Source organism: Anabas testudineus, chromosome 21 (assembly GCF_900324465.2).
Source record: "Anabas testudineus chromosome 21, fAnaTes1.2, whole genome shotgun sequence".
Classification (NCBI taxonomy): Eukaryota; Metazoa; Chordata; class Actinopteri; order Anabantiformes; family Anabantidae; genus Anabas; species Anabas testudineus.
Window position 1 is genome coordinate 19,473,529 of NC_046629.1, and position 26,869 is coordinate 19,500,397.

Genomic DNA, 26,869 nt, shown 5'->3' on the forward strand with positions numbered 1-26,869 from the left:
TTGTGGGGCTGTTTTTAAAACGGAAACATCTGCGTTTTTTTATTCTACAGATCGTGTGGAGACAAACTTTGATCCTGATCGCTCTGGAAATGTCTTCTACATGTTCCAGGTGCTTATAGAAATATTCCAAACATTTCTCTCCGGTGGAAAAACCGAAACATTTAGAGAAAGCTCGACAGGAACCCGTGTCCAGAGCCGCACATGTGGCTCTCCATAATCTGATACACTGGTTTGTCTGAACCTTGATTTAAATGAATCGTACATACGCACGGCCGCAATAAACATCTCGTGCGCGGCCACAGCCTGTGCCACCTCCATGTGTGTGTTTATTCCAGGCCGGGGAAGGAGAGAGGAGGCTCCGAGGATCTTCAATTATCTAGCCGGTGTTAAATCAGCCTGATTATCAGCAAAGCAAACAGCCGCAATCCACACAACAGCCGAGCGCCTCCAGGAGAGAAGTACCTGATCAAATTAAGTCGTTAGGGAGTGTCACAGCTTCACACGTTACAATCAGCTGTGACTTGACTCATGTGTGAGTGTGTGTGTGTGCTCGTCAAATTAGAGGCCTTCCACTAAAATATTCACCCTTTGAACATGGTGTGAATGTGTACCCTTCCTATTAGGCGTTAAAGGAACTTCAGACGTGCTTAAAAATAATGTTATATCAGCTAAGAGAACAGTCAATCAGCACAGAACCAGGACCAGGAATATCAGCTGGAATAACTGAAATAAAACCAATAAATCTTCTTTTTAAAATTTATATTACTAAACCAATATGAATAACTTAAAAACTCTACCTGTGGAAGGAAAGCGCAGATAGTATTAAATATATTCTTTGGATATTTTCAGTTTTATTATCTGTTAATTCTTAGACTCCTTTTTTTAGATTATTTATTTGAGTTCAGTTTGGTGTTAATTTAAATTGTTTTAATTATTTTTAAAACCAGTTCCACTGTGTCACTTTTCAAACCCGGCTGTCCGTGAGGCACATTTTCCGCTAGTGGGCGCTCTTGCCTTTCGAAAGAAGTGGATCTGCCCTGGCGCACTGGATAGAGACCCATGCTGCCTAGTGGCTCGGCACAGTGCTGTGGGTGAGTATCTTTCTCTTTGTTTGAAACATGCACCTGTAAACACGCGACAAGGGGACGTTGCTCTATTTATTTATTATTATTTGTTTATTTATTTTTTAAGCATCAGATAAACATGTGCATGAAGTTTGGTGTGTGTTGTGCTGTCTCACAGTAGGATGATTGTCACTGTTAATTAGGTTTAATGCACATTTATCATGATTTTATGGGTTAGGTTATAGTCTGATCCATCCACCTGTCTGTCTGTGAACACATCTCCACTGTAACTCCCCCCCGTTTTGTCCGCCACCAGTCTCCACGCTGAACCAGTTGCCCTCCTTGACTGACAGCAGAGCTCCAATCGACTTCAACGGAAGACCAATGAGCGACCGCGCGGGGCGGGGCCTGAGCAAAACCAGCTCCACCAAATATTCCTAGTCGCGCTCCTTCACAGTTACTCTCAATCCAGGTTTCGGAGCAGCGCGCTGTGGCATCATCCCTGTCCGCGGGCGTTTCGGGACGGATCTGCAGGATTGAGCCGCAGCGCTCGTTTTTCGGGGGCCTCTAGTATGAGAACTTCCATTCCCGCTCCTTTGATTTCTTTCATTTTCATGTTTGATCATTTTCTTCATTTTGACCATCCGACCTCGCTGTTTCGCCCTTCTCATTTTTCTGCTGTTGCCACCCACAGTTTGTTGCTCACCACCACCACCACCAGCTGAAAGGAGAATATCTTTCCATTCCACCACCAGCCATCACTGTCCTTTTCTCTGCTGCTGCTGCTGCTCTGGATTTCTGCATGCACTGCTGGACTATTACGCAGAGGGATTTATATTTGTATTGATCTCCACTCTCCACCCGGTCCACAGCGGACACCACCACTTTTTCTCTCTGAGGGATGTATTACAACGGGTTCAAGTGTGCGCTCTGAACAGGGGAGAATATTTAACGCACTGTCTGTTGTATGAACTACTGCCGTGCGCCTTGGGTTTTTGGAGCAGATCTTTCACCTGGAGATGCTCTGATCGGGGTTTGTGCGCTTCACCACTGGATCGGGATATAAGGTGAACGAATTGCCACGGTCAGCCATTTGTGGAGCGCTGATCCTGTTAGATTTGTCTTTTTTGTGGACATACTGTTTGGCTGTTTTGAGACGGATTCGCCCATCGAGAGGCTCACAGGCTAACAATGGGGGACTCTATGCGGAGATATTATTTTGGAGTTTTGCTTATTGCCTTCAAAGTGGACGTGTGCCGGGCGCTCATCCTGGAGTCCATCTACTGGAACACAACAAATACCAAGTAAGTGGAGCACAAGCCGCGTTGACTTACTGTCCTCCCTCCTATCCTGCACTCTCCCGTGAGGAGACGCTTTAACGCCAGACTCCGTTGACAAATCAGGCAATTTTACGTTGGCGTTCTCAGTTTTATACGCGTAAAAAGGATAGTTAATGTAAGATAGGCCAGCACTTTGCCGCACAATAAATAGAACAAAGAGTGTTATTGTCACACTGCCTTTCCACGTCAGTACGCCGCGGCTACTGCGTATGGAAAGTGCGATTTTAGTTTAAACACATACGGTCAGCGTGGTCGTGTGTATGTTGAGCCTCGGAGATAACATTAAGCTTTGGTAACGATCCAGAATCAATCACCCGCCATGTGGCTTAACTTAAACACTTTTAGAACGGAGTTTGGTTTATTACTCTGGCGTATCGGCAGTTAAACACACAAGATATCACGCCTGCACTCTATATCCACTGTGTTCACCCACAGAAAGATGATTGGGGGGAATAAATTAGTCCTTGTGCTGAACTTGTCGAGAGCTACCGACGGAGTCTCGTCACCGCTGGGGAATATTTACGCGCAACGGGCAGCGAGGGCTCGTTCGGCCGCGCGTTACGGTGCCACTCAGCAGCCACACAAAAGGAAGCAGCTCAGTACTTTGACTTATTCCTATGTTATTTTTTTTATGTGTAATGTCCTTCGTCCGGTCTAAGGTTAGATTAATTTTGAAGGTAACTTTCCGCTTCAATTCCTCTGTCAGTAATAAAGGAGGTTATTAAAATTCATCTTTTCACTGGAACAGGTCAGAGAGTGTTTAATAAAAAGCAATAGAAGCGGCGTCGCTCTCATTAGCAGGCCCGTTTATTGCCTGGCGCTGCACAGCTACATAAATGTAATGTTCTTTGTTTAAATTCCCTAAAATCAAGGTAAAGTGTGTGAGAAGAAACAACGGAGAAATGAATCCGAGATGTGCTTTTAAAAAAAAGGAATGAGACGAGGCGTAGGCTTCGTGGAGCTGATGGGACGCTGCGCCGCGCCGCGCCGGGCCTCTCGGCGCTCTGGTGCGCTCTGCCTCGGCTCTGTGCGCAAATAATGAAACGATTAGGGGAATAATGCGGCAACATTTAGAACCAATTCTGGTGGAAATGTGATCAGTGAGACGAAAACTTCTAATAGAGCGTCGTCCTTCTCCAACTCGCAGCTCTCCAGCAGTTTCACTGCGTTGACGCCAGTGGAGCTTGGTGCGTTTTGTATTTGGAATTCTAAACTGTGTCATACAGTGGTGTGTGTGTGTGTGTGTGTGCTGTTTTTGTGTTTGTTTGTTTATTGTAATAGTACATCAGCTGCCACCTTCTCTGAGGCGATCAACAAACACAGGCCTCTTACCGTTCCTGTCATCCACAGATCATCTCCACTCTCCTTTATCCTACTGAGTCTGCTGAATATTCATACAGACCCACAAACGCGGTTAAACTAGTTTCTTCACATTTTAAAAGGTGTCTTTCTTCTCCTCCTGGCCTCAGCCCGGCGGGGGGCGCCCCTCTTTGTGGCCGATTCGTCACTGCCAAACTCCCAACTCGCTCCATGATTCAGTTTTTGGCTTAGGTGCCATGCCAGAAAAAATGACTCTCAGCCAGAATTGACGTCCGCGGGAGCGCGCAGAGCCTGTTAAAGACGTAACGCCCAGGTTATCTACGATTACAGCTGCTTATTTCGGTATCAAGCCTCCCTGCTGATACCAGCCAACATGTTTTTACTGAAAGGTCTTTCAAGTCTCAGTTTATGAAAAGTAGTAAGTAAATGTGAGGCATCATTTTACTGGTTAAACTGGTCTTAGAGGAGTGGATGGTTTATAGAGCAGAGCACAGAGCAGCAACAGTCAACGACTCATTAGAAAGACTGCAAGATGTAGAAGTGTCCTCTATATATGTAGTTATATGTAAGCCACATCAGTAATGTATTGTCAAGCAGATTAAAGCACAATATAAAGAGTATTAACCTTTACAAACTGAAATATGCAACAATGCATCAGCCTGAGTTCTGGTGTCATGACCTATAGATTTAAACACAACACAGGTTCAGGGCGGCTTGGAAGCATTTTACACGTCTTTTGACTGTTATTACTGTTAATTAGAATTGAACAAACCTTGGTTTTTACAAAGGCATGCCCTCGCTATTAGCACGTGGATATATGTAGTGTATAGTTGCACTTTATGGCCGTTGGATACTGAAATAAGCAGCAATAGTCGTAGATACACTGGACGATACGTCTTTACCAGGATGTGCGCGCTCCCGCCGTTGGCAATCAGTTCCTGGGTGACAGTCACTTTTTGGCAAGACAAGAAAGCCCGAAGCGCCTCTGTGTCTCCCCCTCTAGACCGTCCTGATGTGCCCCCCTCATGTGTTTCAGTAACAGGTGTCTGTAGAAACCGGTCCCAGTTTGTGGTGGGTCTACCGGTGCGCCCTCGGGCCTGGTTTGTAGACAGGATTCTCTGCGTCGTGAGTGGAACTGAGCCTCGGCGTCTCCGCGCTGCGCCCTCGGCCCTCTAGCTCTCCTCGGCCCTTGACTGCCGCGGCCACCAGTGGACTCGCCGTGCCAACTTTGAACTAGTTTTAAGACAGAGAAACATGTCAATAGGCTGCTGGTTGATGGCCGACTGTGGCCTCCAGCACAGGATTGTAAATGTTGTTTAGTGTTGACCGCGTTGACCATTTGGCGCTAAAAAAAAAAAGAACCACAAATAGTTGGAGCAGGAGATATTTGATTGAATGTGAAGTGCAGTGCAGTGGTGGACATCACAATTGAATCATGCACAGAATACATATTTTAAAATATCCCGACATGCACACATTCTTCGGTTCTATATACCAACAGGTCATTTTGTACTTTTTAAAATAACTTAACCATATTTTTGGAGTTGCAGTTCATGCAAATTAGTCTGTCATTTCAGTTGGCGCGTCACTTCTCATTTAGAAAAGAAGAAGAACTAAACAAAGTGCTGTCCATCCGACTTCTGGACAAGTAGGCAACAGGCCTCCGGGGCTCCCACAAAGGCATCGGGCATTCCGCGGAATTAAGTGCGCCTGTGCGCATTCTTTGCCTTCTGAGTGGGTGAGGAGTGCAGGGCCGTGCTATCATTACAGTGTTCCCACACACCTTTTTCTTTTTTGGTAAATACCCCCTTTGGCAGAACAGTAGCATCTTGCAGTTTCATCAAGTATTCCTGCTAAATCGTATTGATTTGTTTTATTATTCACAGCCAGAGAGGAGGTGTTGATGGGGAGGAAGAAACAAGTGATTAGAATTTCTAAACTTCCAGACATAAAGATGGAAAATGTTGTTTTTCACATTCTGATAGATAACTTTCCTGTGAGTGTGGGCTGGAAAATAAACACCCAAACTTCTTTTTTTTTTTTTAGCTTGTTGAAAGTCATTGCATGTTTGTGCATCATTTATTCCTCCTCTGTAACAGAGTCCTCCCTCCCTTCCCCCCCAAAAGCCAGAATATCTTTATTCAGGAGGTCAGCAATATGCTCGGCAGACCAAGTTGTCCCTGCCTCTGCGTCTCTCTTTTAGTTTGTGTTTGAATGAATGTTAGAAATGTGAAGTATCGGGGGCTTAGTTTAATGCCTGTTGTGTGTGTGTGTCTTTCTCTCTCTTTCGTGTGTGTGCATCTATCCCTCCACGGGGGCCCACGGCTGTCTCGATTAAACCTCATTGTTGTTTGCGCTTTTACTACTTTACTGCCCTCATGCATGAACCTCCAAAGCGAGAGAGAGAGAGAGAGAGAGAGAACGAGAATGACCCCTCAGCTTTGTTCTCCTCATCAACAACCTCCCCAGCACATGCACACACACATGCACACACACACACACACACACACCTCCTTCTCCTAGTAATCCATTTTGTAGCTGGGAGGGAGAAACAAAAGAGAGGCCTGCTTTACATGGTTTATGTAAAAAGGAGCGCTCCCTCTCCTCCACTGCAGTTCATTAACAGATTACATAGAAGCCCCAAAGGCCCTTTGTGACCAGGCATTGATGGGTGGGGTGGTGGGGTCCTCGTGGGTCTTTTTATGAACGTGTGCGTGCATAGAGATGCAGGTCCATCACAAATGAGTGACAGGGCCTCATGCTTGAACGTGGTTAACGACACCCTCCTGCTTAGTTAAAAAAACAACAAAAAGAAGCCACTTTTCCTCTTCAGCTGCCATCTTGCCATTCTCACCCTACATGAGGCTGTAGAGGTGGCATTTTTAATAATTACTTCTAAGAGAGGGGCTGATGATTAGGATTGTATAATAAAATAATGTGGAGAGAAATGAAACAGAGAGGGAGAGAAGAAAGAGTCGGAGGGGCCCCTTGGGGCCAGGAGGGTAATTACGTCTAGGCCTGCTCAGATCCCATAGGCTTGGATTAGTGGATGAAAGGTGGGGCCGAAGGCACGGAGCACTGAGAGAGCCAGGAAGAGGACAGAGGGAGGATAGGGTGACAGTCAGCGTGCAGACCTCCGACCAGCTCGGGAGACGGAGGGCGAAAGCCGGGGCGCCGCTAAGAATCGTGGGTGGAATAACCCTCACTGTGCCCAGCTCAGCCCTCTTTGTCTGCAGCTATAATGAATCCTTGCCTTGCAGCTGAGATTCAGAGTGTAACAGTTGCTCTTGATCTGCAGTAAATATTCACCCTCCCCTTGCTTCACTTTGTTTTCTCATAACTTTAAGGCCACAGGAAGAGAATGGTAGGGAGCGAGGGGAGGAGATGACAACAGGACGGCCACTGTGGCTCTGTTCTGTCACACACACAAATCCAGCAATCCAGTGATTTTAATAAGAAGTCTGGAAAAGATAGGGATAAGGATGCAGGGGTTAAGTGGTGGGAAAAAGAGAGAAGAAGAAATAGCAGGGAGGATTAGGGTATCTCAGCTGTTTTGTTGTTGTTGTTTTTTTTTTTTTCTTTTACTGGCGACAGATGCACTAGTTATAACCCCAGGAAGAAGGTCCACACTCCTACTCCTTGTTGTTTTTTCCTTTGCTCCATTTGCCCCCGACATTTCCTTTCTCCTCCCCAAACCCCTTTTCACACACACATTAAAAAGCACACCAAACTGAAAGGTGAACAAAGGTGGTGGTTTGAATATATATAAGAAGAACAGATGTCAAATTGACTTTCACATCTCAATCAGCAGAATCAGAATCAGCAGAGTTTGTCACCTAATTTCCCTTTGACTTAGTTTGACAAGTACTGTCAATATAAAATATTAGTGTGTATTTAAAAAAAAGTGTGTGCTGCTTTGAGTGCGCTCCGTTTTTAACTTCTTTAAATTTGTGTATTATTGACTTTTACTATATTTCATTGTTGTAATTACCTATCTGCTTTTGTTTGTACCGTGACTTGAGTGTCATGAAAGGCACCCATAAATAAAATGTAATATTATCATTAATAATACTATAATTAATATCCGTACCTCTGTGCCGACACAATGAAAAGTGAGCAGGCGCGGACATCCACTGGCAGAAGCCGTTGCTGTGAAATCCCATGTGAGACAAGCTTTTTGTTAGCTTTAAAATTGCATGTCTGATTTTGCCGTTTCATTATGAAAACTTTCTTAGTATTAGAAAAGGCATTTCTTTTTTTTCCCTTTCCCGATCTAGCTGACAGGAACACAGAGATTGTGAGGAAAGAGTTCAGGCACCCGTGGCTGTTCTCACCTTCCCACCGAACGGCCTGACAGTGTGGTGGTTAGAGATGAGAGAAATGAGGCCCGGCTGATAGAGGCGACAGCTCCAGCACTTGGTGTGTGTGTGTTTGCAGGAGAAGAGGGGGCAGATAGACGGATAAACACTAAGGAGAGAAGGAGGAAGAGGAGTGCTGCCGTATTGCTGTTTGTCTACCTTGTGCTCTCGTCACCTCCTTTTGATTATACATTCAGCAGGGTGACACTTTTCAACAAGCATAGCCCTCAGCTTAGGCAGGGACAGAAGGTGTGTGACACGACATGAAACTTCGGAAAAAACCCAAATGTTACAGTCAACCAGTGCTTGCAATGACTTTAATTTCATTTTTCAGATTTTTTCATCATTGATAAATTGTTGAGTCATTAAAATACACTTTGGTACCTTTTTTGTCTAACAAAACAAGAGAAGCTAACGTTTGCTTGAAAAAAGACTTAGACTGTAGTAAAAGTATAACTAATACAGTACAACTAATATTATGTTCGGCAGCATTTTTACTCTAAATTAAAATGCAGCTGCTAACTTATTGACGTTTGTAGATTTCACTTAAAAAGCCAAAACGTTGCACATTATTTAAAATCAGCCAGATGCAGCTTTTGTTTTCACATCATCTACACACCATAACACATATTTTATTACATCATATAGTTCCACATCATTAACACACACTGATTGAGTTTTTTGTCCTTTTCATTCAGTATATTGTAAGTGTACTATGTAATGTGTGTATTACACTTTTCTCGGTGTGTAAAATGACGCTAACTAAATTAATGTAATTCAATATTTATACAGGTTAACACATTTAACAGCGTGCTATCCTGCATTTCTTTCCATTAGGCTTCACAGCTATTGTTTCCAGTGCTGTTCATCTGTTTTTAATATCTACTTTCATGAACTCGGTGTGATACAGCACTCTCAGCTCTGGAGGTCAGCAATATTTATGGTGGTGGGGCCTTAACTAAGAAAGTTTGGCGTGGGGGTTGAGAAGAGTTTACGAGGAGGGCTGGAAAAGAGAATGGGTGAAGGGCCAAGTGTGCCTTCGAGGAAGGTGAGGGGGGAGTTAAATAAATTTACAATCAGGAGATAACAGGTCAAGCTTGCATCCCTCCAACCCCCAACCCCTCCTTTGTTCCTGTCCGGGCTCCTCATCCCAGGTGTGCGGGCTACCTGGTGTTTAGTTCTGCTGTCTGCCCAGGTGTCTGCTATTTGACACACGTATCAACCCCATCGCAAAACACAGCCGGGGGGGTGGGGGGATGGGGGGGGGAGACGAGCAGGAGGGAGATGCATAACAAATGAACGAGTCCAACTTGTGAGTGTCTCTGTATTCATTGTTTCCTCTGTCCTTTTGTGTTGGAAACAATCCTCAATAGCTCAGGTTTGCCCTGAATCAGCCTTTTGGCAGCTTCACTTTCTTTAAACCCCCCTTTTTTGCATTGATTGAATTGAATTTCTTTCATTATACAACATTATACAACATTATAGACCAGTTGGCTACAATCCAAGCATGTAATAGCATGTAATAGAGGACGGTGTGTGTACGTCCCCCTGGCTGAGGCAGATCTCACTTTTATAGTAAAGACAATGGAAGAACAGGATATGCTCATTACCATAGCAAAGCTCACACACCCAGAGTGTTTGTGTTAGAGGACATATGAGCATGACATCTCCTTCAGCTCTCCCTGTGCATTACCTTCGGAGCAGAGCATGATGCTGTGGCTGAGAGCATAAAAGCTGAAGCAAACAATAATTCACCTGTTGTGTGGCTTTGTAAGGAAATGAGAAGAAAGTTTGGGCCTGTGTGTGTAAAAACCCTACATCTCTACACATTTATACTGTATATTTATTCCTCAACCTTAACCCCGTCTGAGCTGTGTAAATTTGATGCTATTATTTTAACGATATTAACGTCAGGTGAGCTCTTAGCTCTTTATTTTGGATCGTTCTAGCTCACAACATTTCTTTCTTCTTTGTGTGGTAGAGAATAAATAAATACAAAATATTAATTAGGTTGAGAAATGTTTGAAGTTTACATTTTAACTCTCAAAGCCAGCTCAATTCAGGATATGTTCAGCCCACATTAGCAGAAAAGTAGACAGCAGAGGCTAAGGGCTATTTTAGCTCTTAAATTTCGTACATTTATATTTATTGTAATGTTATGTCATCTTATGTCTCATCTTCAACTCCAAAATTGAGCAGGAAATAAACTATAATATACACGCCCATGAATGCTGATGCACATGGATCCAAGTGTGATGCACAAAGGAGTGGGCTGCTGTTCACCTCTCTGTGTTGTCATTATGGCAGCACAGCATTGAAGCCCTTCTAGGTCCTCCTCTGTAATGGCCCCCACGATCTACGCTACACACAGACCTTCACTTTACTTCACGCACTCGCATATACATTTTTTCATTTAAGCACATGCTTGTTTTTACCCTTGTATAAACACCCATGACCACTTTGATACATGCATGAGTGCGTCCAGTGTACAGCTCCACAGTATTTGTGTAGAAGTGACGCCCCCAGGGCTTTTCTAAGGACCCTGTCCTCTCTGTTGCTCTCTGTCGCTCTCCCTCTTGATCTCTGTGCTCCACTTCTCTCCCCTCATACACACACACAAATTATGCCAGATGGCGCTGCAATGCTTAGACGTACCATACCCTTCCCTTCTCTCTCTCCCTGTGTCCGTCGCTGGACACACTGTACCACCACTGAGTGTGTTACCAGAGGGCAGAAAAAAGATTTGCTCGGCCTAGTTAGCTGCTGTGTGCACGCACGTGTTTGTGTGCGTATACGAGTTGCATCTGCACACGTCAGAGACAAAGAAGGTGGTGCAGGCTGTTGAAAAGGGAATGTACCTGTACATTAGAAAGTCAGAATGTGTGTGTGTGTGTGTGTGTGATGAGAGAGAGAGGAGCTATACTGTACATGTATTTCTTCATTTCTATTTAATTTAGCAGCCTTTGTTAATCATGAATCAGCGCGGCCCTGCCATCAGTCCCCTGTGGGTAAAGCTCCTCTGCTGCCCTGCAGTGTCTGTCTTTGTAGTCAGAAAAAAAAAAAAAAAACTAAAAGAAAGAACACAACGCTAACAGTAGTGCATTGGCAGATATTAATCTTTTATTTTTTTTATAATATGTCATTAATCAAGCAAACACATCTTCACATCTCAGTATATCTAACTGATATAACACTAAATCTAATATATTTATTTGTTTAAACTCCTGGCTAATTGATTACCTGAACATGAAATTGACAGTTTAATCAACATGCAAAGAACTGTACCAGAACTAATGAATTTCTAAAATACATTTTGTATCTGGTGTTCACTGTAAGGTTGCACCTATAAATTACAATTAATCAGCCGATGTTTTTTATTTATTTAATCAGTTAATTGTTTCATTTGAGAAATGTCACATTTGAGAAATCCTCTCTATGAGAGGAACTATTTAATGTGTCTATGTGTGCTTGAAGAATTATATTGATTAATTGACTAATCAACCCACTGTTTCAGCTCTGGCCCATTAGGATAGAAATCCATCAGCACCCACTAGTCACACACAGTTTCACCAGAGAATATAATCAACACTAGATGTTTCCATTGTTTTCATTAGTAATCAGTATTTGCAGAACATTCCTGTGTGTTTGCTCATAGCAGTATTCACAGTATGCCGTAAAAAGCCTCCTGGGCGTTCATGGTTAACAGTTTAAATTCAGGCGTATTCAGGCGTGGGGCAAATTCATTTAGCAGATAAATCGGTTTCACCTCTAGCTTATTCTCTAACTGCAAATGCGTGTGTTTGGGAGTGTGTGCAATCACAGGAATGTTGCAGGGCCTCTCAGAACTTGGAAACTAAATGGCAACATTATTTTACTTTTGGGAATCATTTAGGGAAATTCAACTACACTCCCAAACCAAGCCCTCCAGGCACCCTGGCTATGTATGCGTGTGTGTGTGTGCGTGTCTGTGTTGCTGTTCATGCTGTTTGTGAATTTGCCTCGTCAACCTGGGCTTTTTTATGGGTTTTTAATTTTCTGTTTTGTATGCCAGCACTGTTCTGCCATTTCCCTCGCACTCTGCAGGCTCCTCATCTATCCAGTTAATTATTCGCTCTTTCAATCGCTGCCACAATGCTGGAGAAGGCGCTATGATTTTATCTTCAGATATTGCGATCACTTTGCACCACACACACATAGCAAATTCTGCCATTATCCTTCATCATCTAAAATTAATGGACACAATCCGTAATTACCACATTAATAATTAAGCAGACTTCTATTTTTCTGCAAGATATGGAGAGGCTCAATGGCAAACACTCCACTCCACAATGTATAATGAATGACTTATCATCAGTTTTTCTGCTGCTAACTCGTTTCCTCCTTCCCTGTTTCTACTTTCAGATTCGTGCCAGGCCAAGGCGTGGTATTATACCCCCAGATCGGGGATAAGTTGGACATTGTGTGTCCTCGTGTGGATGGTGGGGTGACTGATGGCGTGGAGTATTACAAAGTGTACATGGTGTCCAGGGAGCAGCTGGAGACCTGCACCATCACCAAGGCCGACACGCCGCTCCTCAACTGTGTCAAGCCCGACCAGGACGTTAAGTTCACCCTCAAGTTTCAGGAGTTCAGCCCCAATCTGTGGGGCCTAGAGTTCTTCAGGGGGAAAGACTACTATATCATCTGTGAGTAATTGTCCATCCCCTCCCTAAAGGGGTAATAAATTAGGTGGTGTGTAATTTATAGCCAGCATCGACGAACCAGCTGTTTGCTTGCATTTCAGAGCCTTCTTTGTTGTGTGCTTGTGTGCTCTTCATATTCTAGTCAATAATTGAGCATACAGAGCAGAGATGAACTGTTTTACTTTCACACTTCCACATACTGCAGCTACAGTGGAGTTTCTTCTAACATGCTAAAATTAGTTTGAGTGTCATTCTTTCTAAACTGTTCGTTTTCATACTTTGAAGTCAGTGTTGCTCTGTGCATACCTAACTTACAGTTCATACCCCTTCCTGAAGGTCATTGATGATGCTGTGGGAAATGTAGTAAACACAGTCCAGTGGATGAAGTTGAGGTTAATAGGTTAATAGGATATATAGTACATCACAGACTGGGAGTATCCAAAAGGTTGATCGGATGTAAGCACTTGATGAAGAGCTGAGAGAAGTGACTGAGCAACATCCAGCGCTGGTATTGTAAGACCAACCATTCAAAGTTGTAGGAAAACTTTGTGATGAAGGGTTCTGATGTTGAAAGTCAGAATGCGTTGACATAAACCTGAAGATTTTATACTAACTACTTAGTTCAAACTCTAAAGCTGCAAGACTCTTTTGCAGATTGTACTCCTCAGAATCTCTCCTTATCATTCTGAAGTGATTTACCATCCACCCCCATGGTGCACACATGTCACTCCTCTTTGCTGATTGCCTGTGATGTACTAACTCCACCATGGGAGGAAGTTCTGATGCGGTTTTAGCGACGACCCCCTAGTTTGAAACATTGGAGGTGGACCGAACCATCTGTGTGGCGCTGATGGGGGGTGCGCCATCTGTGAGGCTCTGCCACAACCATCTGTGAGCTGTCACAGTAGGGGAAGGCCATATTTTGTGAGTGACTAGATGGAAGAGGGGAAAAAAAGGAGAAAGAAGAGAAGAGAGGGAAGAAGAGCAGGAAATACTACATCATATCCGTCTTCTGTTGTGATAGAGGAAGTGGGATTTTTGCAAATCAGATTTGCAAAGTAGAAAGTCATTCTACTGGTCTGTATAGTTCCAGCTTTATGCTGCGTGTGCACATGCAGTAGCCGACTCCACAGCACTTCGACATCCTGCAGCGAGATCTGTCAAGCAGCTGTTTGAGGAAAAGCAGGTTCACCGGCAGAATATGCTTATTCAGTTCTACTTTGGTTTGTTTAAAAACAAACAGGCAGAGGTGGCTTCTCTGTCACTAACATGTCATAGCTGCAGGATATTTGCAGGGCAGGGCATGTCTCACTGTGTCAGCGTCTCACTGGTAATTGTGGGACACACAAATTCCACAAAATAGAGTAGAGTATTGTATGAGGACAATTGATTGGAGCAGATGCACACACAAATAAGGAGCAGATCATCAGGTGTGGTTTGTGTGTGTTCGTGTGCTCCAGGACTACAAAGGCTTCCTTCTGGAGAGACTCAAACTCTTAGGCTCATGTCCTCATGGCTCTCTCCTATCCAAACGCGGGAGTTAATTATTGATGAGCAGATGCTGGTGCTTGCTTAGGCCCGCTTTTCCCAGTGTTCTTAATGCTTGGTGGTGAAGTGAAGTCTGGAAGACCGAGGTTACGTTCAGGTTAATGAACAATGTGGATGAGAGAATGGAGTGCAGTCTACTAAGGGTACATGTGATAAAGACAGACAGATAGACATGTGCACATGAAGGCAAACACGCTGAATCCGCAGTACAGATCTTCTGTACAACATACAACAGCCACAGTCCTCCTCATCGTAACTATCTGTGTGCCTCTCAGTGTGGCACTCAACCACCGAGCAGATAAGAATATTCAATTCTCCCTCCGTCTTTCCAACACGTTGGATGAAAATGAGCAGTGGGAAAGTTCAATTTGGAACTTTAAAAAGAGGGGTTGGAAAATCTAATTTTGCACTTTGCAAATTCCCCTCTACCAATATCCCCGCCAAAATGCTAATACATAGCCTAAAGAGGGGAGAGAGGGAGCAGCTCCAGCATTGGAGTGTGTCATGTTTTGCTGTTAATTGCCTCCTCTTGGCCGGCTCTGGCCACACTTCTGCAACTTTCAGCAGCCCACTGCAGTTGCTCTGTGGCATTGTGTTGTTACACTTAGTTCTCTTTTTTTTCATTTTGGACCTGGCCAATTAAAGAACGTCCACGCTGAGCATAAAAGCACACCTGGAGCAAAGTAGAACAAACAGCAAAATCACTGAGGAAGGTGTGCGTAGGTGTAGACGGGTTCACTGTTGAATTTTTCTTTGTCTTTGCTTGCAGACATTAGTGCATGTGTGTCTGTGTCTTTGCTGGATATATTAGGCGGATTAATAGATACATATACTACAGCTTGACATTCCTTGTGTGTAACGGCATTTACATCTTTACACACATACACGTGTGTGTGAGTGCCCCAGCCTCTCCTCCAGCAGTGCTGTGTGTTTGATACCGTCTCAGAAAGTTCACCGCAAGGATTTCATTAGGCTTTTTGGAGTGAGCACTTGATACGTAATTAATTAACCAGCATTTAATCCTTCATTTCTTTTCACAATTGCCAAGGCCTCCACATCAATGCTACGATCTAAGTGTCAAACAATTGGATTAGCCCTGCTTTGTGTTGACTATTGTGTTGAACTAGACATGGATTAGATGGCTACTTCAAAACAACTCTTTAGGTTCAACACTGACAGGTGATCAGATCTGTTTCCTGTGCAAGTGAAATAATTCCCTCCACACCTATGTGTGTGTGTTCATCTTTGAATGTGTGGTCTCGTGCTTGCTTGCATATGCAGAAAGGGCTGCTGTGCATGTGCAAACTTCTGTCACCATGATTCCATGTGTGGAGGATTGTCTATTTGTACATGTGCACGTGTGTGTGTGTGCGTGCGCTTGCGGTCCTTCAATGTGGCCGCGCACAATGCTGCTCCAGTTGAAAGCAGATGAGGTTGATGTGATTGTTTGCGGCAGCATGGCCTGCAGCTGAGAACCTAGTGAGCTAGATGATTACATGAGCTAAAGAGGGAGAGACGGAGAGAGCAGTGAATGAAGAAGGAAAGAGGGCAGAAAGAGTGACGGTAGCAAAGAAGAGCTAACGATGAAATAGGGAGAAAGATGGAAAAAGGGAAAGAGAGAGGGAACGAGGAGGGAGGGAGCAAGGGGAGGGAGATAGGGAAGGGCATGGCAACAGACAGAACAAGAGAGATGAGCTAAAGAGGGCAAAGGAAGGACGAGGCTGAATCTACAGTCAGAGCAGACATGCACACAGAAATTTCATCAAGAGTTTTAATCACCTATACCTTCAGTCACAACAGAAAATTGTTCACAGCCCCACCCTCACCCTTTAAAGAGTGCTTTCCGGTTTAAGTCAGATTCTTTATTTCCTTCAACACAGCCAAGTTCACAGTATTAAATTGGTGGTGGCATTATTATCACATTATGCAAATGGGTAGCAGCGTTAGTCAGCAGTAGTCACTGCTAATACTGTGTCTGAGTGGAGGCTGAAAACGAGTTGAACAGTGGAACCGCAATGAAACCACCTCTCACTGCTCTAATACCAGAGTGATAATTTTAAAATTTAAAGTTAAGTGGATATATATACACTGGATTTAATATGTTTTGCAGTGGTAGCGCATTGCTGGTTGTTATTATACGAGTTTGGTATTTGGGGTGACACGGCTATGCCACTGTTTGTGTCTAGGGGTCACTGGACTCCCCAAATGAGAAGGCGCACTGTCACGAGCGATTAAGGCACGGGGCTGTGATGGGGATTAAGCACCACAGCGATGCCTTCGTGCTCCACAGCAATGACGGATGGCAATTAATGCTCTGATTTTAGATCATAGCTGCTTGTTTTTCTCCATCTATCCCCTCCCGTCTTTCTGAGAGGCTGTCATTGCCATGCCTTTTTTCCTGCTTTGTTCCACTATTTATGAGCAGCCCGGCATTGTGTTCCAGCACTGAATTGTGTATTAATTGTACCCACAGAATTTTGGCAGTGTTAGCGAAGCAGCTTTCGAACTGTAGTTTTCCAAAGCTTTTACAAGTTCACTTTTCTATCTGAATTGTGCAAAGCTTGTACATATAGTCAAATGCACAAAGTCATAGCAAAGTACGTACATTCTTCTAATTAATGTCAAATGATGCTCCAACATCAGCTTACAGCTACAGCTGAAGTTACACAGTGATGTGTTTATAACTGTTTTATTGAGAAACAAATAAGACAGAACTGCTTACAATTTACTACACTGTTCACAGTGTAGTTAATGCTCAGAACAGCCATCTTGGATTTTGAGGTGGGGGTTGGTGAGGCTTATGCCACTTTCCGAATCTCAAATCTGATTTCATGGCATGTTCCAGTTGAAATCTCAAATTGAAATGGAGCGCACCATAAAAGTGCCAAATGCTAACACAGCACTGGAGCCATTCCTTGCTATTTTCTGGTTCCATTAGCAGAAAGGAGGAAGTGGAGTTAAAGGCTCACAGTCTTTATCAAATCAGGAGAGTGGAAAATCACCCCGTGCTTAACCAGACAGTCAATAGTGAGCTGCAATTCAGATAAACAGGAGAAAATTAAGTTAAGGAGGGTGAATTAAGTTAAGGACGGGTGAGGGGGTGGGGTGTCTGCGTACCACGTTGAGGATGGGATTGTGATGGGAGAGCTGCATGCTCGTTGCTCGGCTAATTATTTTACAGGTGGCTCTAACACGAGCAGACAGTTAGTTTGAGGACACCTTTTGATGCACTTCTACCATTTGTGCCTCTTCCACTACTGGGTGTGATTGAAGTTGTGTGTGTGTATGTGTGTGTGTGTGTGTGTGTGTGTGTGCTCGTGATTGTGTGTGCTGGCACATTTTTCCAGACCCACTCAAGCTGTCGCTTTGGTCTCAAGCATTTCATTGTGACAACCAGGGAGTGACTTTTCCTGATGGACGTTCTCCCCCCAAAGCGAGGCATGTTTTTGCATTTGTTTCCTTGCTTGTTGAATTGAGCAGTTTCAACCCAAATCCCTATCTTTACCACGTTGCCAGTTTAAAGGCAGCAAGACAATAGACTCAGTAATTCACAGCGAGTAAATGGTGAAGCTAGTTCTTCTTGTCCTTTCTCTCGTTCTGTGTCGTGTCTTGCTCGTGGTTCCTCACTGCCTTCTTGCTGAAGGTCACACGTGAGCTGCAGCAGTGAATTCATCTTTCTCACAGATGTTTCTCCTTTTTCTCCTACTTCTCTCCCTCTTTCCCTCCCTGTCTGCGACTCTTATCCGGGTGCTGTAATGCCAGTGGTGTATTGTGGCTAAATCCAATCGTGAGGCTCTTGTATGAACCGGCTCTATTCCGCCCTTCTCCTCCTACTGCACTCCCCCCTACATTAAGGATTAGCTCGGCCAACTCTAGCCAAGTTAGTCTCTCAGCCAGTCGAGCCTGGACTCGTCTGGCTGGGCTGAGGAGGGCCAAGTCATTCAGCCAGCCTGAGCTGATTCGACAATTAAATTCTGTTTAAATCCAAGTCAGGCTTGCCTGGACTGCAGCATTGGCATAGAGGGAGTGTGTTTACTCTACATTTAAAGGGAACGAACAATTTAACAAGCTTCAAATGAATGAATTTATTTTAAAAGTCAGTAAAATGTTACAGCCAAGTGTTGATTGCTGATTTGTTTCTGTAGGTTTTTAAGAAGTGGCACCAGTCGATTTGAGCATGCATGCACTCCTGCACAAATGTGCCAATCTCTCAAGTAAAGCGTGTTAAGGTGGTTAATGATGTCCTGCAGGACTGTAAAGTCATGTGTATTGCGCTGACAGGTTTATGAAATAAACACATGCACACATGCAGGCACCGCAGCACAAGCCTTTAAGGAGCTTTGCCTGTAATGTGCTTTTCAGGTCTTCGCTGGAAAGCCATAGGTCAGCGAGAGAAGGAGACAGGGAAGAGAGGGGGCAAGACGGAGGAAGGGAGGGAGCCCTTGTTAACATGCTCTTTGTGTCCGCTCCCATCACCGTCTCATTGGAGCAATAGGATTGAGACCAAAAGATTGGTAGCATGGAGGGAGGAAAAGGAAGAGAGAAAGAGAAAACAAGTGACGGGGGAGGAGAAGGGGAAAGTGGAGACCTGTGCAAGACTTAATTTAAAGCTATTTCAGTTGGGATCTCGCTTAGGCACCTGCCTTTCAGTTCTCTTGCAGTTGATAGAAAAGCTTTGGGTGCAGCAGGAATGGCAAGGGGAGGAGGGTCGGGGAGGGTATGCCTTTGAGGTGAAAGGGTGGAGAGTAAAAGGGGTAAAGGAGGTAGTGGCCCTTGAGAGGAGAAAACTGGAGATGATGGGGTGCTGTACCAGGGGAGGGGAGAAAGGAGGAGAGGTTGGAGAAGAAGCAAAGAGGAAGGGAGGGTAGGAGAGGGGTGCTGGTGGTGGGGTCTTGTGAATGCGGGCCACTGAGTGCTGGCGGGAAGCCAAGCCGCTAAGTCCTGGCAGCTCGTTAGCCTCTGTGTTACTGACCTGATAGACCACAAGCCCTGCTGCCTCCCGTTTCTCCCCCTCACTCCGTCTCTCCCTCCCTCCGTGCCCATTCACTGTCCCTGTCAGCATGGTAGCTGCAGTGCTGTCCAGCAGCCTCCAGAGGCAGCACAGATAAAAGCAGAGCAGCAGCTAATGGGTTGGAGGCATCCAGCTGACCTAGGCTTGGCAGGGCGGCTTGCTCTGGCCCTTGCATGTTATCTGTGTCAAATCTGATGTTACATCTGCGGTTTACCTTTTTAAAAGGTCTTTACAGCATCTGCTTACAGAGCCTGTTTTTCCCCCCTCCTGTCAAAAGTGGGACATCTTGGATCACTCCACCAGATTACTCACCCAACATCTGCTGCTGTCCTTTAAACACAGTCTTTAGCAGTGCACTTCTGCTTTCTGGTGTGTTTAAACACCTTTTACAGATCATTTAAGCTTTTGTCATGAGCCATCAATGGCCCTCGAGTTATTTATTCCCTCCCTCTGTCTCCTTCATTTAAACCCTTCTGTTTACCTCTCCTGATTTTTTTCTCATGTTATTAGCAGGGTTGACTTTAGGATCTGAGAATTTGAGACATTTTAAAAATCCTAAAGTGTGTTCTTTAATAACTGGCTACTGCTTTCTGGTGTGTCGTTAGCACTAATGCACGATAACACCAAGACGGCCAATGTCTCTGTGGCCGGTGTTGTCTGCCTTCTCCCTCTCATCACCTTCCTTAACTGCCTCCTTCACGAGGCCCATCAGCATGGTTAGAGATATCACAGTCACAATTACTCAAGCTAATTGACTTTGGGGATGTGAAATATTCTACAGCAGAGCGGCGGAGGTGATGAACGGGTGAATTGTGATTTTATTAAAGTGGGTATGAGTCATATCCTTCCTTGGCGGAATCCTTGCAGTGATTTTGTTGTCTTTGGGGACTGGCTGTTTTTCAGAGATAGGCTTAAGGCATATATAACACAATTTCCCCAGCACATCTTTTTTTGTAGCAGATGCTCACAGTGACAGCTCATTCTAACCCTGCTTCTCTCTCTCTTGTCTGCTGTAGCTACATCTAATGGCACGATGGAGGGCATTGACAACCAGGAGGGGGGAGTGTGCAAGACCAAGTCCATGAAGATAATCATGAAAGTGGGACAAAGTAAGTATTGTATTATTAAATTATGGTTGTACGCCTGCTGGCAGCAGTAATGCAACGCTCATACAGTGTGCAAAATCGTGTGATGCTCTGTAAATGTCCTAATGAGGCAGCGCAGCACACAGCTCTATCGTCTCCATGACACCTGCGGCTGCGAGGGGCCAGGAGATGTAATCTAGCATTCACACACACTGTTATGAATGCTTGCATGCAATGAAAGACCTTCCACACATGCATATCTAATTTAGATTGCTCCTAAACACATAATCGCATACTTACGATTCATGCACCCCTGCAGGTGTGATACCCCCACAACCACTGCACAGTCACACTAAGATCGAATCCCGTTCCTAATTATAGTGATAACTATTAATAAATGAGCTGTGTGACTGTTGCCCTGAGTAGTAGTTTTTCATTAGTTGGCCTTCTTTTCAGCACCAGCTTCACTGCAGAGAATACCTGAAGGTCAGGGAATGAATCAAGGCTGCTGGCTGCACTCTGAGGGAGAAGAACATGTCCTGAACACATTTTGCCACTCAATAGTACAGAGAGCGAGCTCCAGTGTTAAAAAACGTAGCACACAAGTAGAGTTAACATTTGGAATGTACGACAGAAGAATTGCGGTTGTAGTGCAGGTGAGCTTTTCAGTCACTGAGAGCAGTGATTAGGAAAGCAGATGCTCAGTGAATTACTCCACAGTTTAGCCAAGCAAAAACAGCACATACAACCATTAATTCCCACTTGTCTGCTTTTCTTTTTCAGATCCCTCTGACCCTATTTCACCCAAAGACAACCCCACCAGAGTACCCTACTCTCCCAAGTACCCAGAAGGGAAGGACACCTACAACCCAAACGAAGTGCTGGAGAAACCAGGTGAGATGAGCTATTCTGACCTTCAATAGTGAGGGAAAGTGGTAACTGAGTGGAGGATTTATCCAAACTATTTGGCATTTGGGCGCCTAATTGTTCAGCTAGCTAAGAGCAGATAGGTGTGTGTTTTCAAGAGCCATTGAGGTAAGCGTGTGTGTGTATGTGTGTAAGTGAAGGAAAGAAAGGTCAGTGATTCATCAGCCAGTAATTGAATGTTGCCCATAAAAGTGATAGGCATCTCCGGCCTCTCAAGGACTTACCAGGTCTTTCCACACTGGCTCCATTCCAGTCTTGACCTCCACCCCCCTGCCCACTTAAGTGACATTTTCAGGAAAATGATCTGATTTCTGGCCACCATCTTTCTAACAACCAGGTCTTACTGAAGACACACTTTTTTCTGCAGTGAATTACTTGCAGACTCCTCTTATCTATGCCATTATATTGCAGTTAAAAATTGGACAAGTAATTTCTGAAGCGAGCTGTGTTAAAAGTAACAGGAAGGGGCCCAGAACATAACAACAAGCTGTACTTCAGTACTTCAGTTATTCCTACTTTGTCTTGGTTCGCTGAGGGTGTGGCCTCACCTGACACTCTGTTTTCTCTCTGCCTGATCCTTGCTACCATTGCTATCTTGGGTTTCCTGTGTTCTCTCATTGTTTTTTTTTTTTACAACTCATTCCTCCATTCTGACCGCTAACAAGAACATATGGGTGTCAAGAGCGCTGCAAGTAGAGCGGCTGAGGCAGCATAATCCCCTTGTAAAACAACGGAAGGGTCCTTGTTTTGGGCCGCCTGCCACAGCAAAAGCACTTTCAGGCCCTCGGGAGAACGAGACACTCAAGACGCAGGGAGACGCAGTAATTCTGCCTGTTCAGAGAAGATGCTCCTGTCCCTGCCGCGAGTGTTGGATGTGAACCAGAGTGTCCATCGCTGGGAGTCAGAGCACAGCTTGGCTTTCATAATTGATGTCTCATGATGACAATAAATAATTCTTTCTTATTCTCTACCCCCGTGGGGCTGTTAGTTAGAAAATGAAGTTACTTTTTATGCCTTTCAAAATGCAATTTATCTAAGTGTCATTTGCCTGTATCTCCCCAGCCATTGTATCTCCTATCAGACTCTGCTTGTCCTAGTTTCAAGGTTGCCGTCTTCACTGGCTGAATTTGAATAGCCTCTGATCGAATGTGACCTTTATACAAAAGCCTTCTACAATGCATGCTTCGCTCTCAGTCACTGTGCTGCTGGTCCAGTCGCTACACATTAGTCATTAAGTCAATGTGTACATTAACAGAAGAATTAAAGGGAAATGCAGGAAAAGCTACTAAACACACAGTTTTTCTTTAAAGTCTATTTTTCTAAAAGACCAAAGTCTTTTTGGATCCTCAAACATCATCTGAAACCCATTTACCTACCAACACAACTGGTTGGTAGGCGCTGGTTCTGGACTGCTGCTAGTGCTGGTACAGATTGGTTCAACTTTCAAATTGGTTTGATTTTGCACGGACTAGAGAGCTACCATAGACCCACATCATGTCTGTCTGTCTGTCTATGTCTAGATTTCTAGATAAAAAATGATCTTTCTGTCACGTTAGTAAGTTTTTCTTCTGTATTTCTTCCAGATGTAGCTCCTAGAGAAAGCAACGAAAACGAAAACAGTGGAAAGTCCAGCATGATCAGCACCAACGTGGCCATCTTCGTTAGCATCGCCTCGGGCAGCGTCATTTTCATCATCATCATCATCATGCTGGTCCTGCTGCTACTCAAGTACCGGCGGCGGCATCGCAAACACTCGCCACAGCATGCAACCACACTGTCTCTGAGCACCCTGGCCACGCCTAAGCGGAGTGGCGGCGGTGGGAACAATAACGGCTCAGAGCCCAGTGACATCATCATCCCGCTCAGGACTGCTGACAGCGTCTTCTGCCCGCACTACGAGAAGGTCAGTGGCGATTACGGCCACCCGGTCTACATAGTCCAAGAGATGCCGCCTCAAAGCCCGGCCAACATTTATTACAAAGTCTGAGGTGGAGCTTTTAGAAGAGACTAACTGGAACAATCCCCTGGCAGAGCGGGTTTTTGGATTTGCCTGGCACCAGCGTTGCACCCTCCAACTCTCGCTCTTTCTCTCTCTTTGTCTCTCTCTCACTCTGTCGACTCCTCCTCTCCTCTGCTGTTTTGTTTATTTCTTCCCCTCTTCTCCCTTAAACCTTTGCTGATACCTTGTTATCTGGGTTTGGTCATGTCGGTGCGGAAGGGATCAGGGTTGGGGTGGCAGAAGAGAAGGCTGCTGCCGCCACTGCTGCTGCTTTCTGGGGCTTTGGGGAAGTTGAGAGGACATTCTCTTTTTTCTCCAGCATTGCTTCCAGTTTTGTTTTCTGCACTGCGGCCAGTGTTTTGTGGGAACTGTCTGTTTGTGGAATCAGAAAGTTAGACTTATGCACGACATGTTCTTTTTTCCTTTTGGGATGGACAAATGGATGCATAGATGTGACATTTACATGGAACGAGAGGAGGCAAATGGAGTTTTTGACCTCACCTTAAGAGAGACTACTGTTTGAAAAAGAGAGGGGCAAAACAACAACAAACAGAAGAGTGAGGAGGACAGGTGAACAAGAACATGGGCTGACCACGAACTCACAAAATGGCTGCCCAGTCTCGAAGCTCACTAGCCAGAGAGACTTCTCTCGTCGATGTGGGGCTTTCCGGACTGACTCACGGAGATCACCCATTCATCCTGCCACCCACATACTCACCATCACATACACACACATTCACCCGCTTACACAGACGCACTGTCTCACCAGTCAATGTGAACTGTTTGGGTTTAAGTGTGGATTGCATTGTTTTCTTGTCCCCAGATATGTTTTCAGCAAATGGCTTCTTCCAGATGTTACTTGAAGTTAAAAAAACAGACCCCCCTCCTTTTTTATCCACTTTTCTTGTTTTTGGTTGTTTTCTGGGTTTTTATACCCTGGTGTAGTTCAAGCAGATAGAGGCTTTCTTTTCCTTTAGTGACATGTTGTACGCGACGATCAAATGCAAGTGACCCAACAGTGGCAAGAGCGTGAACAGTGGTTTTCCTCAGTTTTGCACCCTGTCCCCTAAGGGGGGAGCAGAGATGTCAGGATATGCCCAGGTGGCGCCTGAAAGAGTGGAAGACTTTCATATACATAGTATAGCACTTTTACACATCCCCCCCTTCCACTCTTCACAGTAGTCCACAGAGAGAGTCAAAGTGACATGTGGAGATGGGAGAGCAGTTGTATCTCGTCAGATTTAGTAGCAAGCGCTCACGTCAGCTTTTCTGGAACCTTTTCACACAGGAAAGTGTTAGGGGCAATAAGAAATCCAGTTCGCCTTACTGCCGTTGTTTTTTCATCGTTGTTTCACATCAGATGAAGAAGCCCATCTAGTTGAGGTTAGGTAGCTGGTTGAAGCAGCTCCAGGTACTGTAATGTTTACCCCAATGGGGCAAAGAGGCCGCCCTAAGGGCCCTGAAATCAGCGCGACTGGTGCTCTCCTATTCTCATTCAAAAGAAGCACAGGGACATCCGCATACAGTGTCACTACTTCTCCATTAGCATTTCTGTGTTGTGAGGTTTTGATTTACTTGCTTTTTTGTTGCAGAATAGATGTACATTTTAAAAAAAAGGACATTACAATGATGAAAACTTAAAAAATATGAAATAAAAAGCAGAATTTATTTATGATAGACACTTAGAGCACAGGTGTTGTCAGGCAGTATGGAGAGTAAAAAGAAGAAGAAGTAATGTTAATATATTATGGTGAAAGTGCACATTATGCAATCTAGGTTTTTGATTATTTGATATCTCGTGACCCAGCAAGTCCCACATTTTCATGAGCTCTCATGGACAGATACGGGGCTCGGTCCCCTGAGAGCAGAATTATATGACCCAAAATAGCTCACATTGGTGTATACAAGGGCAGAGTAGCTGTATCTCCCACACTCACTCAATGAAGCATCTCCCAAAGGATAACTCCCATGAGCGCCCAACCCCCCCCTCCACTGATTCACCTCATAAATCATGTCCTCATGTGCATGTGTGTGCGCGCAAGTTGAGCAAGTCTATATCCAAGTGACTTCACATCCATGAATATGTTTCGCTTAAGACCACAGTGGTGACTTACCCCCACCCCCCCACACACATATATCAGCCCATCATCACCATCGTCATCCGTTCACGAAGAACATGAAGTTTCACCGAAAAGCCAAGCCTCACATGATCTGAGGTTTGTGCCTCTAAGAGGCCACAAAATCTGCAAATATGCAATTCCTATTTATTTTTTTAATCAATTCTGAGAAAAAAAAAACACCTATGGAAAGTGTTCTTAACCATTAAAAGATGTAACAACAAACAAATGACACACAACTGGCAAAGGAAGTCACACAAGCCTGCTGTTACTTTTTCTTATTTCCTGCATTTTTTGTAGTATTTTTTCAGTTTGAAATATGTGCCGTAGTACAAAGGTAAACTGTGAAAAATGAAACCATTCAAAAAAAAAAAAAAAAAGCTTATATACAGTATCACACTTGGACAGAAATCTGAGAAAAGGTGAATAAAGACACACTTACACAACAAAGAAATGGCTGTTTTTAGTTGCTGTCTGTCTGCGGCAAAATATGACAATCTTTATTAGTTTCTTTGAATCTGACGCCCTTTTCTTAGCTGCCACTCGACTAACGCTCTCCCAACATTGATCAGGATCAGTTCCGCCTGTTTTGAAAATGTGGTTAGCGATGCTGTGAGAGTCTTAGCACACGGGCTAGGAGAAGCACCTCAGGCTACTGTAAAATGCCTTGCTCGTATGGTCAGCCCTTGGTCACTTGACTCAGTAATTTTGCACCGTACTTCTGTAGGTAAGAAACTGTAAATACATTAATGTTTGTATTGTATATGGATCCTGGGTTGTTACAATAGCCTTATCCACCTTTTTAGGAAAGTAAATGGGAAAAAAAAAACATACAGAAAAAATGGAATACACATTAAAACAGAGCATACTACTTTTTTGGTAAATAGCTTATGTAAATATTGACCAGAACCCAATAAAACATTTTTATAAACTCTTAAAGTAAGATGTTTTGTATAAAATTTGAATTTTTTGCTATGTATTTTAGCTAGCGCTCAATGGGAAGCCCACGTCCGTGTCCCCACCCCCTCCCCTTCTGCACTGTTTCCATGGTAATTTGGTTACAAAAATGAGAGAAAAGTTGCCAAACCGACTGCTGCATATTTGTGCCATAAGTGTGTACCATAAATATTTATTGAATTAATTTCTTTTTTTTTTTTCCTTTGTTTTTTTGGTTTCTGATTTAATTTGAGTCCAGTTTGTAAGTAACACAGTATTATATTTGCATTGTTTGTTCGTCTGCCCCTGACTGGGTGACTGTAGCCCCTCCTCTCCCCTTTTCCTTGCAGTATGAGATGGCCAGACTGTAAGAAGTGGTTTTAACATTCAGAAATGTCAGACAGTTGAGGATAAATGACACACATTCCACCAGTCTGTTACAAACTGAAAATGTTTTTCAATAAAATGTTTTTCCTATGGAC

The 26,869-nt window shown here is 44.2% G+C and overlaps 1 protein-coding gene across 1 annotated transcript; it reads left to right on the forward strand.

Annotated features, from left to right (window-relative positions):
• Window positions 1-1,504: 1,504 nt before the first annotated feature.
• Window positions 1,505-26,869, forward strand: efnb2a (ephrin-B2a). Its single transcript, XM_026376394.1, has 5 exons — window positions 1,505-2,368; window positions 12,484-12,767; window positions 20,340-20,432; window positions 21,192-21,302; window positions 22,919-26,869. The coding sequence occupies exons 1-5, from the start codon at window positions 2,256-2,258 to the stop codon at window positions 23,320-23,322; spliced, it is 1,005 nt and encodes a 334-aa protein (XP_026232179.1). The 5' UTR covers window positions 1,505-2,255; the 3' UTR covers window positions 23,323-26,869.